Source organism: Trematosphaeria pertusa, assembly GCF_010094035.1.
Source record: "Trematosphaeria pertusa strain CBS 122368 unplaced genomic scaffold BU26scaffold_14, whole genome shotgun sequence".
Lineage (NCBI taxonomy): Eukaryota > Fungi > Ascomycota > Dothideomycetes > Pleosporales > Trematosphaeriaceae > Trematosphaeria > Trematosphaeria pertusa.
Genome location: NW_022987225.1, coordinates 1,078,074 through 1,091,775, shown reverse-complemented (window position 1 = coordinate 1,091,775; position 13,702 = coordinate 1,078,074). Strand labels below are relative to the sequence as shown.

At 56.5% G+C, this 13,702-nt stretch overlaps 3 protein-coding genes across 3 annotated transcripts; 1 reads left to right on the top strand and 2 right to left on the bottom strand.

Moving 5' to 3' along the window:
* Nucleotides 1-188: 188 nt before the first annotated feature.
* BU26DRAFT_463786 (PCI-domain-containing protein) lies at nucleotides 189-2,099 on the bottom strand. Its single transcript, XM_033825145.1, has 2 exons — nucleotides 1,536-2,099; nucleotides 189-1,484 (listed from the first exon to the last, which is right to left on the bottom strand). Exons 1-2 carry the CDS (start codon nucleotides 1,798-1,800, stop codon nucleotides 478-480), a joined length of 1,272 nt encoding a protein of 423 aa, XP_033679959.1. The 5' UTR covers nucleotides 1,801-2,099; the 3' UTR covers nucleotides 189-477.
* A 170-nt stretch (nucleotides 2,100-2,269) lies between these two features.
* BU26DRAFT_463784 (uncharacterized protein) lies at nucleotides 2,270-9,811 on the top strand. The gene is made up of 2 exons (XM_033825144.1): nucleotides 2,270-2,534; nucleotides 2,616-9,811. Exons 1-2 carry the CDS (start codon nucleotides 2,443-2,445, stop codon nucleotides 9,430-9,432), a joined length of 6,909 nt encoding a protein of 2,302 aa, XP_033679958.1. The 5' UTR covers nucleotides 2,270-2,442; the 3' UTR covers nucleotides 9,433-9,811.
* Nucleotides 9,812-13,654, bottom strand: BU26DRAFT_463780 (uncharacterized protein). Its single transcript, XM_033825143.1, has 2 exons — nucleotides 12,933-13,654; nucleotides 9,812-12,886 (listed from the first exon to the last, which is right to left on the bottom strand). Exons 1-2 carry the CDS (start codon nucleotides 13,490-13,492, stop codon nucleotides 10,180-10,182), a joined length of 3,267 nt encoding a protein of 1,088 aa, XP_033679957.1. The 5' UTR covers nucleotides 13,493-13,654; the 3' UTR covers nucleotides 9,812-10,179.
* Between the last annotated feature and the right edge of the window lie 48 nt (nucleotides 13,655-13,702).

Sequence of the window (13,702 nt, the reverse complement as noted above, 5' to 3'; positions counted from 1 at the left end):
AAGCTGAGGCTTCTAGAAAGAGTTGGGATGCGGCTGCAGCTGGCACGCTACGCAGAAAGCCCCGACGCTAGCTGCTGCATGGTCAGACGTTATATCGCAGCCCACCGACCGCGAAACAGACCGACCAGGGAACACAGGAACAGCGAGCAAATGGTCCAGTCTGAGGCATTTGGCCGGCTGCACGTCGAGCAAATATCCCCGGCGTGCTTATGTTTTGCTTATGCTCTCATATATCTGAAGGCCAGCTTATGCTTGAACGAGGCCGAGCGAGGCTCGGCTGCGGGCGGGAAGAGAAACCAACACTCGATTAAAGTAGGGCACCCAGAAAGGACAAAGGGAAGGGTCATCATAGGCCGTCGTAATGCTTGCTGCCACGCGACCAACCGTCTATGCTAGTATAGTACACAGCGCCAGGAGGATGGTCAGCGCACGGGCCCCTGTCATCCTCCACTACCGCACCGTCCCTCAACCATCACCTTATTCCAGTAACGACGCCTGGTTCGTGTACAGGACGTCGACCACATTGCTGAGCTTCTCTATCGTCTCGAGCGCCGCGTCGTAGGACTGGTCCCGCTCGGACTCGTCGTAGACAATCAAACATCCTGCCCCTTGATCTAGGACCCCGATGATGACCTTGTCCAGGATCATCTGCGAGAGCTTGCGCTCCACCTGCACCGTGTCGAGCCCGACCATCTTGGCGACGTGGTCGATCTCTACCCTGCTAAAGGGCTCAATCACCTTGATAAGGTTCTGCTCCAGCATGTTGTCGTACAAGCGCCGGAGATGGCTGGTGATGAAGCGATCGCTCCCAAGCTCTTGCCGATAGTCGGTTAGAGCCGTCTCGTACTCCTCCAGACTGCGGTTCGTGTGGGCGCGTGCTACGGCCTTCATGGCGTCCAAGCTCTTTCCCGCGTACTTGATGGCGTGCTTGGAGGTCATAAGCGACGTCACGTCGTCGCCCAGATTCAGCATGATCTTGCAGAGAAGCATGTATTGGAGCGCTGACGTCGCCTTCTGCGCCTCATCCTGCGAGTGGTAGCCCTCCATGGCTTCGATAAAATACGAGAAGGCCGTATTGAAGTCGCCATCCTCTGCATGGAGCATGCCGCTCTGCATGTCGAGCCCCGCCTGGAGCAGCGGCGGCGTGTACACGGACGCGGCCGAAGTTCGCGCCGAGGTAAGAGCGGCTCGTCCCTTGGGTATGTTGCCCAGCGCGTGATAGACTCTTGACTCGAGCAGCTGCACCTCGACTAGGACCAGCTTGTCGTCCAGCCGCTTGAGCTCCTTGAGCAGGCTGTTGATGAGCGTGAGGGCGTCGTAGTAGGACTGCTTCGCCATGTACAGGGAGACCAGCCGGGTTTCGAGATTTTGGCGTAGGAAGCCCCTCCGCTCCGACACGGCCCATTCTATGCATGACTTGGTGACGGCGATCTGGATGTCGGTGGTGTTCGGGATGGTGGTGAAGAGCTCGAGCAGCTGCCGCACTGCACACTGTCAGTCACATCCTAAGCCATCTTGCGATGCAATCTGCTCACCCAGCTTTGCAGTCTTTGCTTTGGCGAAGGAGGACAGCACCGAGCGGGTTTGCCTGACGAGCTCCGCGAGCGCATCCACCCGCCTCTGGTCTCGGAACAGCTCTCCCAGCCCGACCAGCGCAATCTCGTAGTTCTTTATCGCCGCCTCATTTGAGCCTGGGTTTGTCGACAACACCTCTTTGTAGATCTGCTCGGCCTTGGAGGGCTCCGTCTTCGCGAGCTTCTGCGCCTCCGCTATCCGCTTGCCGGTTTCGGGAACGGCCATGATGGTTGTGGGAGTGAGGGAGCGCAAGAGATAGGTGGGGATGGCAGATACGGCTGTGCGCGGTAGCGGAGATGCGGAGGTCGTGGGATGGAGGGGCTGCTTGTTTTTCGATTACAGCTGTGCTCGGGGAGCTCAAGCTTCACGATTACGATGGCAGCGCGGCAAAAGGTTTCACCGACCAAGCTTGGCGCTTGCCCAGTTTGGTAGGCACGGCAACCGCGACGACCCCAACACGAAGGCGCGACCAAGAGCACCACCGCAGCGATATCCTGCACTTTGATAGCGTAGATTTATTTGTGGTGGAGTCCACCTTGCGTCTATTGGCAGGGCGCAGCATTTTATTACCTGACCTTTTTGGCTGCTGCCGGGGAGACGAGCGTGTGCTGGCGCGACTGCCCAATGAGCTCATTGGTCAGTGCTTGTTTATCAACACGCCAACCTACCTTCCATCCCACCTCACTTTCCCACATACAATCTCACGACCACGATATCACGACCTATTATATACCCCGCGCCGGCTCGCAGCATTCTGACGTTCAGCGATTTTGGACGCAATTGCACGAGAAGCTCGATTTTGGCCCTCCATTCCGCTACTCATTCCGGCATTCCAGCTTGGTCTGAATATCACCGCCCTCAGACACAATGCCCTCGTCCGACAGGGACGGGTCCCGGGACCGGGAGCTTGTGCGGCACTCACATTCTTTCTCAATCGAGGGGAGGGCACCTATACCAATGTACGTTCTGCCTCTTCATTGCTAGCCACTGCGGCACACTCGCGCGAACATGCCGCTGACTTCGAAACTTCGCTCCCTCAGGTGGGACAGCTCAGATCCAGAGCGCGCACCGCCGCCACTGCCACTGAACCCCGGCTCTCCCAGTCTCACCACGCGTCAAGGCACATCAGCCGCGATCGCAAACGCAGCAAAGGCACTGGAAGAGAAGGCGCGAGAGAGCTTACCTACGAGCTCATACACCACTAACCCCATGCCACAGAGGTCTCCCGAGCGATCGTTGATAAAGGGCGCTCAGCACAAGCGCATGCAGTCGCTACAGACAACAGGTGTGAGGGACTTGAGGAGTTATCTAGACGCGCACAGGTCGCCAGAGCGATCGCCGGAGCGACCAGCGACGAGAGCTGGAACGCCGTCTCGTGATACAGAGAAGGACTACTTTGGACGGGACCACAGCCCCTCCCGGGGGACCACGCCCACGCCTTCGACCCGCGATGTGCTCACCCATACGCCTAGCCTGCGACCGTCGTCACGACCAATTCTAGGAGAGAACACGCCACCATCGGCCACCATGATGGCACTGCAGACTATGACGGTCCCTCCGCATGTGCTAGATCCTCCCCTGTCAAACGTCACCAATTCCGCGCCGAAACCCCCGCAGCCCGGCTCTCAGACGTTCGACGCCATCTCGAACCAGCTGCTCAGCATCACCAACATCGTATCAAACCTGCAAAAGGACATGACGCAGCTAAGCCGCCGCAGCAAGGACAATGCGACGGATCTGGTCAGCCTGAAGGAAGCTACGAGCCAGCGTGACGAGGACATTCGAAAGTCGCTGAAGGACCTTGTGGCCACAATGAGCCATACCCATCACGGTCCTGCCACGCCCGGCGACATGTCTCGTTCTGGCAGCAGCTTGAGCATGAAGGACCCTCACATGACGCCCACCAAGCAGTTCACTCTGCCACGAATACCATCCCCCGGCAGTTTCTTACTGGACGAGAGAATTGGCAGTCCGAACCCTTACTCCGTCGAAGGTGCCGCTAGCGTCGCTATGCTCGAGAAGATTATACGGGAAATGGTGACCAAGGACGGGCAGGAGCGCCTCATCACCAACCTCCAGAAGATCGTGGACAATGCCACAGGCGAGACGGCGAAGAAGGTATCGGAGCTCGTCGAATTCGTTAAGCAGAGTTCAGCAAACCATGCCCTCGTGCCTGTCGCTTCTTCTGCGTCGGGTTCGATTCAACCTTCACGCGGCCCAGGCACCTTGACACGCACAGCAACTGAAGGCTTCCCACTACAGAAGGTCGCTGAGGGAGGCAAGCCGTACGCAAGCCCCAAAGCAGCCGACTTTGTCAGCGAAGAGATGCTGAAGTTCTTGCGCAAAATCAAGGACAGCGTTGCTGAGTCGGGCTGCGTCACGATGGGGACAAAGGCCCTCATACAGGACCTTCGCGGTGAGGTCCTCGGCATGGGCAGAGAACTTGCACGCAAGATCGAGGAGGCCGAGAAAGTCACTGGAGAACAGCGCGCTATCGAATCAGGGCAACCAAGCAATGAAGTCGGCCGGGTCATCCAAGAAGGACTCACAGATGTCAAAGAGCACTTGGACAAGATAATGCGCGAGAGGAGACGGCAATCCATGTCATCCACCATAACTCGAAACACCGTGGACAGCAACGAGGTGTATGACGTTGTCAAGCATGCCTTGGCCGAGCGCGGCCTTGATCAGTATTCTCCTCAAGCAATGTCTATAGATAAGGAAGCCATCATATCCGCCGTTCGGGAGGCCTACGAATCGTACAAGACGGACATCCAGGTCGAACAGTTTGGCCTCGAGCGCGACGAAATCCTTCAGTGTCTTCGGGAAGGTCTTGAGGATTATCGTGGCTCAGGTGGTGTGACCAAGGAGGAGATTGAACAAATCATTCACGACTCTATTCAACACGTCAAGTTGCCGCCGCCCATTAACGAAGCCCACGAGGTTCGAGACGAAGTTCTGCTCGCCGTACGCGAATGTCTGGAAGATTTCAAGCCGTCGATGGTACCCTCTCAGCCGAGCTCTGAAGGTGCATCTCGTGAGGTCATCCTGGGAGCCATCCGGGAAGGAATGTCCAGCACGGATCTCAACGTCAGCATTGACCGTGAAGATCTTTTCGAGGCTCTCAAAGCGGGAGTAGAGATGTTGCAGCCTCATGTTTCCTCTTCCCATGACGGCGCTGTCTTGCAGCGCTTACAGTCTTTGGTCGACGAAATGCATTCAGAGTTCAAGGCATACTCCTCTGCCAATGGCCGCGACACTGAGCAAGTCCTAGACGCCCTACGCGATGGGCTGGATCACCTCCGAACTCAGATCGAGACATATATCGATAAGGCCCAGGACGTTACCCAAAAGGATGAGATTGTCGATAACATTCGTTCCGAGCTAGAGCGGTTGGGAGGCGATGTCCAACGTTCCGTTGCCGAAGGTCAGCGTTCTGGTGATACTGTCGCTTACATCAGATCCGAATTTGAGCACCTACACGAAGAACTGTCCTCTCAGTTGCTCCCTGCCGCAACGGCAAAGGAGGAAATCCTTAATGCTCTCCACTCCGGATTCGAAAGCATGAAATCGCAAGTCGCCACACGGGATCCTGATCTCGGATCGAACGACGAAATTAACGAAGCGATGAAGCAAGAATTCGATCAGCTCAAGGACATTATCCTTGGTGATACTGCGAGTCACAAGGATGAAGTGCTAGAGAAGTTACAGGCTGGATTTGATGAGCTGCATGCTCGGCTTGGTAACCAGGACGGTTCGTCTAATTCAAGCGATGAGGTGCTTAGGACATTAAAGGAGGAGCTAGAGCACTTACGAGAGGCTCTGGCTGGAAGTCTGGTACGGGCTGGTGGCGCTGCGGACAAGGACGATATGGTCGATGCCATACGAGAGCTCATCGACGATCTGCGCTCTTCCCAGGAAAACATGTCGAAGGACAGCATTGCTTCCATCCAAGTGAGCCTGGATAATCTAAAAGAGTCTCTCGGTACCGCTCTGGTCCGTGCGGAGGGCCCTGCTGAAAAGGAAGAGATCCTGGAGCTTCTCAAGAATGGCTTGGAAGAGATCAAGGTGAGCTCCAAATCGATAGGCATCAACGACGAACTCCTAGAAGCTTTCCGTGGTGAGCTGGAGCAAGTGCGTCAATCGAATGGTCTAACCCGACAGCATGCGCGGGCCGATACCGAAGAGGTGCTCGAAGCTGTGCGACTTGGTCTTGACGATCTGCGATCCCATTTAGAGAAGAGGCTCGACAATCCCGAGCGTCAACTGTCCGCAACCAACGACATCATCGACGCTCTTAACGACGGACTCGAAGGTCTCCGTACCGACATTGTCAAAGCCGTTGACAAACCAGTGGACATGACGGTATCCTACGAAATCTTAGACACTCTAAAGGCTGGTCTGTCAAGCTTGCGGGAGGATATGGACAAGCTCCGCGGCAGGACCGACTCTTCGCCCCTGGGAGAGGACTCCACACCGACCGGAAACGAAGTGGTCCTTGCAGAAGATCCAGACCAAGCACAGGAAGAAGCTGCAAGCCGAGACATCGTCGGAGAATCTCTGCGTCGCAATGACCTCGAGAAGATGGAGCTCATGCTTTCTCAGCTGCAGATCAAGGTGGAGGCCATGGATGCCAACCTCCAAAACCCAACACCTCCAGCTGAGCCAACTGTGGCTACAGGAACGGCGATGAAGGACGACTTAGCAAGTATTGAGGAGTTACTCAAGGATCTTCAGGCAGCTGTTCTGGTGTTGCAGGATCGGGAGCAATCAGCTCTTGCTACAGAGGGACTTGCAACCAAGGAGGATACCGATGCCATCGAAACTCTTCTCGGCAATACGAAGGCCAAAATAGACGAGCTTGTTTTCCCGGACCCAGCGACTATGGTCACCAAGGAGAACTTGGACGATGTCGAATTGGTCATTCGAACTACCTCGGAAGCCATTGATGTGCTCGCCAAGAAGATCGAAGAGGAGGGCGCCACGAAGGCCGACGTTACCGTGGTCCAGGTCATCGCCGACGATATCAAAACCGCGCTCGATGAGATGAAGGCAGCAAAATCGGACGATGAGGCAGAGCCCAAGGCTACCAAGGCCGACGTTGATGCTCTTACCTTGCTCATTGACGAAGTGAAGGCGAAGTTCGACGAACTGAAGATTCCCAACCCAGATGCTCTCCCGTCCAAGGCTGACCTCGAGCAACTGACGGACCTAATACACGATTTCCGCTACAGCCACGATCAGGTGAGGGACCAATACGAGCAAGATGTCAAAGTGACAGCGGCGGCATTTGATGATCGGAGAAAGGAGGCTGAGGGCTTCGCTGAAAACTTCATCGAGGTCAAAGCTGCATTGGACGAGATCAAGGAGGAAATCAAGACTAATCTTGCCGAAGGAGGGCCCGTGGATAACCTAAAGGAATCCTTCAAGAGCCTTGAGGATACCGTCGGAACCAACTTCAACATTACTGCGGATGTGAAGGAGCTGATGGAGACCGTCTCCCGGGAGTTCGAGCGCGCTCATGGATCCATTGAGGCTCTCCAGAACGACCAGGCCGAGAAGTCGGCACTCAACCTGGAAAAACACGACGAGGGTAGGGACGCGATTATCTCCGGCCTCGTCGAAAAGATCGATGACCGCTTCAATACTCTCATGGCCAAGTACGATGATGCCCAGCTTCTTGCTGACGAGCAGGCAAAGGTCATGAAAGAGAAAGCGGAAGAGCAAGAGAAGATTCTAGAGGATACTAAGAGTATGGCAGAAGAACTCCGCCTTACGATCGACACTCTCGGAACTTCCATCACTACTATGAACGATCGATTCGACGAATCAACCCAGAAATGGACCACTGACGCCTCAACTGTTTTTGGAAAGATTGATGACGCAATGGTGAAGCTTGAGGACCAAAAGCTAGAGGACAAGACGGAGCACTCGCATACCCGTGATGAGATCAAGAACATCGAGCGTATCTTCAACGGCCTGCAAGACAATGTGACGGAGTACCATCCCAAATTCATGGTGGCCCTTCGTGAGATCGAGGCTCTGGTCAAGGCCCATTATGAACACTCGCAGAAGGCGAAGGAGGAAGCTGATGACCGCATTCGCTCCATGAACGAGGATGCGAAATCCCGGGCTGAAGAGCTGCAGAAGCACTTTTCTAGCCTCCCCGCCTTACTACCTCCTTCCGCCCCAGCAATCGAGATGCCCGAGAAGTACGACGACGCTCAAGTTCAGGAGAAGCTTGACAAGCTGCTTGGCCACGTGGACGAGGCCGACAAGGCGACAACTCAGCTTGAGCGGCTCGATGAGATCCATGCTCAAGTTAAGGCCACTGCTGCTGAAATCAGCGAGCTCGTCTCTAAGCAGACCCAACTTATCACTGACGGCAACGAAGCTAAGGAGCGAGAAGCCGAGGAACTAGCTCTGCTTGTCGAGCGTAGGACTACGCAGAAGGAGCAGCTTGAAGCCGATATTGAAAGTCTGAAGGCCGAGAAGCAGAGCATGATTCAGGAACTCAATGCCGAGAAGGAGCGCTCTATGGCGGAGTTGAAGGAAGAGAAGGAGCGCACCATGATCGAGCTCAAGGAAGAGAAGGACTCTCTACTCGCCATCGTTGCGGCATTGCAGGCCGAGCGCGAGAACCTCGCTAATCAGAAGGTTCGCTTGACTGGTGAGGTCTCTTCCCTGCACACTGCTCTCGAGATCCGGAGGGAGGAGCTGCACCTGATGGACGCGAAAGCCGATGCTCTGGAACGTCGTATCCTCAATGGTATCATGGACCACTCTCGCGCACTCATGATCGCCAAGGGTGGACAGAAGAGCCCCAGCAAGCTGAAGAAGCGCATGAGCGCCGATGTCTCGGAAGATGTCACCAAGTTAATGCCTCCCCCGAGCGCGGCAGCAAGCGCCCTCTCCCTGGCCTTGAGGCCTCGTCCAGCCATACGCCACAACGGCCCGCCGCAGAACCCCGCCAGCCGCCGTATTCATTCGCTTAGCCAGATCAGCGGCAACGCCCCGGCTGGAGCACAAGCATATCCGGTCACCGGCAACAGCACTACCAACCCCGGTGGGCTGAAGCGAAGCCACTCTGTCAAGACCAGCTACTTGCGCAAGGGCTCTTGGGGTGGCCGGCCAAACGTTGCCGTAGCCAACAAGGAGAATGAGGTTCTGAGCGAAGAGGATGAGCATGCTCTTGAGTCCGTTCCTGCCCCTGAATCCATTGGAGACACCCATTCAATTATCGAAGAGGACGCTCAAGATGACATCCAGAGCCAGACGGGTACCGAGCGCCGTCATAGCTTGGGCGCTGGGTCTTATGCTGAGAGCTATGCCGAGAGCTATGCAGAGGGCGAAACCCCTGGCTTCGATGGTCGCTCGAGCTTTGGTGGCACAGGCAGCGAGTACACGTATGCTTCTGGTTCCTACATGACCGGAAGCGACATCGATCGACGCACCTCTTACGGTTCTACCGCTCGCTCTACCCTTGCTGGTGGCGCCGAAACCATTGACGAAGGAAGCGAAGATGGAGCCAGTCACGTTGAACATTCTGACGACGAAGATGATGATCCCACTGAGATTATCGGCGATGCTCCGGCACCGTCCGAAGTAAACGGCTCCGATGTTACCGCCTCCGAGGTATCCACTGCGACCGCCGGCGCTGATGAGATGCCCATGCCCACGGAATCCGAAGTTGACCGCGCCGTCGAAGCCGTCAAGGAAGAGATGAAGAAGGAGTACGCCCCACACACCGACTCGGGTGTCGGCACTGATCTGCCGACCGCGGCACTAGAGAACCAGAGCGCGGTGGACGCGGACTACTTCAGGCGCGCGGCGGAAGAGGAGAGCACGGTTGGGTGAGTGGTGTTGATGGATTTTGTGCGTTGTTTGTAAGGACTTGTCGCTCTCTTGAGGCGGTCTCCTTTTCTTTTGCATACCTTGCAAAATCTTCGTGGTCATTACTTACGAGGCTAGAGATTAGGGCGTTTGGACGGGGTGGTTTTGCAAGGACCATGAGGGAGGGGCTTGCTGCACTGGGAGTGTGGGATGCGGGATTGTTTTAAAGGGACTCCAGGCGGAGTCACGGTTGGTTGGCGTTGGAACGAGTATTGTTTCTTAGTGCTTTTTGCAACCGGGCTTCCTCTGGATATGTCGTCGCCACGCTAAATTGGCAACCGTGGAGGCTTGACTTGTCCCATAGGATGAAATCGTTTATGAGTGTAATGAACATGTTCGCTTCAATTTGTGGGCTCGCAAACGGGCGCTTCCGTGGCACGGGGAGTCCGGCACTAATGCTCAACATCAATATAATTCCAGGAATTGCCCGTCCTCATCTATCGTATAATTACAAATGCACTACTGCTGAATAGACTCCAAGCATCATCTTGCGAAGTATACCGATAATCGCCGCCCACACCGTAACGCCTGATGCATGCATGTGCTCCAAGCCGACATCGACGGACCAACCCCAGACTGCCGACCCTTCCATCCATCCAATCCGTTACACATCATCGACACTCGTTCATTCCGTTCATACACGGAGGGGCATTACCGTACGTATGTACATACGTACTCGTTTGCAAAACACCGACGCACTCACGCGCTCACTCACTGCGTAACACCCCTCAACGCCTGCAGCACCAACCCAAAGATAACACCGCGGGCAACCCGCTCCACCTGCAGCGCGTCAAACACCCTTCCCAACGCCTCCCCGCTGGCCGCAGCCCCCATCACGCTCGTCAGCGCCTGCGGCATGCCGCGCTCGACTAGGAGGCGCCGCGCGCGCTCCCTCAGCCGCTCCTTCGCCTCGCTGTCCATCTCCGGCGGCCAGGCCTTCAGCTCGTCCTCGGTCGGCAGCGCGTTCGCGCGCATCTTGCGGATGTGGTAGGCGAGCCCCGCGTCGGAGGTGTTCTCGTCAAGCACGGTGGACTGGATGAGGGCCTGGATGGAGGTCAGTTGCGGGTTTCCGGGGCGCAGGAGGAAGGTCTTTGCGGCGTTGAGCAGGGTGCGGCGGAGGGACCAGGCGGAGGAGAGGGTGTAGAGTTCGTTTGTGACGGCGAAGAAGAGTTCGATTAGGACGGTGGTTTCTTGTTCGGAGAGGGGGGCGTAGGATTTGGGGCGGGGTGGGGTTTTTGGTTTTGGTGGGGAGGTTGGTGGAGGGGGTGGTAAGTGGTTGGAGGAGGTGAGAGATATGGCGGAAGGGCGGCGGGGGAGAGGTGGGACGGGCTCTGGGGAGAGGGGGAGGGAGCTTGTTGAGGCGCGGGAGGGTTGCCGGGAGTGGTAGGGGTCAAGGGATGTACGGGATGGCGAGCCGGTGGTGTAGTCGTCCGGGATTTCGGAGGGCATCGGCGGGAGGTTGAGAATCTGATCGCCACCCATGACGGGGGAGAGATCGATGCTTTCGCGCGCTGAGGGCGCCCGGCTGTTGCTGCGTGATGCGCCGTAGATGGAGGATCGGCCCGAGCGTTTGCCGTCGCCATCCGGATTGTAGCTTGGGCGGCGTTCCATTGGGGCTTCGCGCTGGGGTTGCTGGTCAATGATCGGAGAATTGGAGGTACGGAGGGATTCGGTGCTTGTGCGCTTCGCCGCGAAGGACATGGTGCTTTCGGTGCGGATGTGGGTTGGCAGTTCTGAGACGGTGCTTTCTGCGCGGCCGTGGCGGGTCTGTGGTGTCGGACTTGGGGCCGTGGATGAACGAGGTAGATTGCCGGAGCTGTTATTCAGAACCGAGTCACGATTCTTCTTCGCTCCTTTTGCACCCCCAAGAGGCGTTGCGACGCTCCCCAGAACGCTGGTAACGCCACCGAACAGTGCTTTCCCACCTCCAGCGACTTCTTTGGGTGCTTTTGTGAGGACATCAATCATGCCCTTGCCCATCGTCTCGAAGGCTTGACCAGGCCACAAACTCCCCGCACCAGGGGACTTGCCGGAGCCCATCTCCTTTTCGAGGAAGCGCTTCATGCCCTCGCTTTCTGCGAGTGGCTTGAACTGTGTGGCATCGTTCAGATACCGCTCCAACTCCCCACGCAGCGATGCCTTAGTGTGCCCTTTCCATGCTGGCAGCTCCTTGTGCGCTTCAGTGAAGCCGGTTGAGCCCGTGATGGGAGCTATGCGTCTGAGCACTTCATGCAGGGTCTCGAAGTCAGAATACTTCCTCGCTGTCATCCATCCGGAGTGGTGATGGGAAGCCGGCTCGATCTGAATGAGATACTCCACGGTAGGCTTGTTCCTAATGGTGCCCTTCTCTCCAGGCATCGCATCATCGAAGATGGACATCTTGCTGTTGTAAAGAGTCAGTGGCGGTGGTCTTTCCACTGATGGCGGGTTCGCCAAAAGCGCTGTGGGAGGGTTGTTCGGAAGGAGCTGATCGAAGCTGGTGAAAGCTCTCTTTACTTCTTGTTTGGGCGGTTCTTCCGCGATTTTGTTAGGCGATGGCGGACTGATATCTGATGCAGCATGTGACGGAAGATTGGAGATGCCTAACGCCGACGCGTCGTTGTCAACCAGCGTTTCGCTCTGGGATGATGTTGGAGTGACGATTCCTTGTGTAGTGCTTTCCGACTGGTCGTCGTTCAGGGATGTATTCGATGCGCTCTGCTGCTCCTTCAGCCTCCTCGCATCCTCTTCGGCAATCATCTGGCTCAAGCGTTGAGCTTCCTGCATGGCTGCATCCATGGCCTGTTGCGCCTTGCTCACGACTCGCTTGTGCTGCCGCGCCTCCGCGGAGGCTTCCGAATCAAGCGCTTTCTCCCGCTTCTCCACGCTATCCTTTACGTTCTGCAGCTGCGGGGAAGAGCCTTCGACGCCAGCGTCGATGGCGTTCATGAGTTCAGGCTCGCCATCTTCCAAGAGATAAACGATCCAGCCATTAATCCACTCGGGCTTCGAACAGCTGGCTACTATCATTTCCAGAACGACTTTGGCCAACATCTGGTGGAGGAATATCCGCGCGGGCTGGCAGTTGTATGTCTTGGGTTCCAAGTAATTCTGGAGTATGTCCTCGGCAGCGACGCTGAACTGCTTCATCTGATAGTCGGTATCCAGAATGTTCGCCAGCGTACTACCCCGTTTCATCTTGAGATATATGTCTACGGCTTGCGAGGCAGCATCGCCTGGGGAGGCCATTATCGCATTTGAAAGCTCTTGGAATATTATGATCGTGAACGAGGACGAGCGCGTTACGAAGTCGACGAAGTTGTCGGCGGGTCGCTTCCGAGAGAGGTGGGCGGATACGGAGAGTAAGAAGGCAGTCAACGTCTGTCGGCACGAACTGGGAAATGAAGTTTCGGTTGGTAAGATTGGCGAGTACCACCACCTGCGTTACATTAGAGGAGAATGAGGGCGGCTCTGCTTTGACATACTTGACGTAGTCCCGAATAACAGCATCCGTTAGCTCAGTGAGCGCTGCCGCCGTCTCCGGTCGGAAGTCTGAGAAGTCCAGTTCCTTCCCCGAATACAGCTTCACATCTAGGTTGGATTCATCGTCCTCGCTCCCTTTGCCCCTCCCTTTCGTTTCCCGCCAGTCGAGCACTCTGTGCGCAATGTCTGCTCCCAGTTCTCGCCGCCTCCCTCCTGGGGATTGCCCCTGGTTCTGGCCCTCGCCGCCATGCGTGTGCCCTTCCCATGTCGCATGGAGCATTACTCCCCCCACGACACCAATGAGAAGCAATCCGACTCTTCCTAGTATTAGATACGTGCCCGCGCCCAGGCCGACGAGACATGCGCCCAGGGTCTCGTTACTCGCGGTCGCGAGGAAACGAAGCGCGCAGTCCGTGAGCGCTTTCAGGTCTATGGACGGTGTGCTCTGCGCGTCTTTCGGCTGTTCTATCTTCTCCGCGGGGGTTTCAGGCGCTGGCGCATCGTGTGATATATCGGCCGGTGGATCGCGGAGGCTCGGGGGTGTCTGTGTAGGTTCGCTCATGGTGTTGCTCTCTGGGCGTCAACATCGAGCGCCGTGAATTGGACAAAAGTCCCGTAAGAATGCACGCGGGTTCGTTCTGTCTATGAGCAATGTGGCGTCTCGGGATCATTCAGCTCATCTGGGGTAGCGGCCGTTTCAAAGCTGAGCGCGGCGGAAGTCGCGTCGGCGCGGAGGAACGTCCGGCCGGGCGTCGATCGGGGAAGGGAGTTA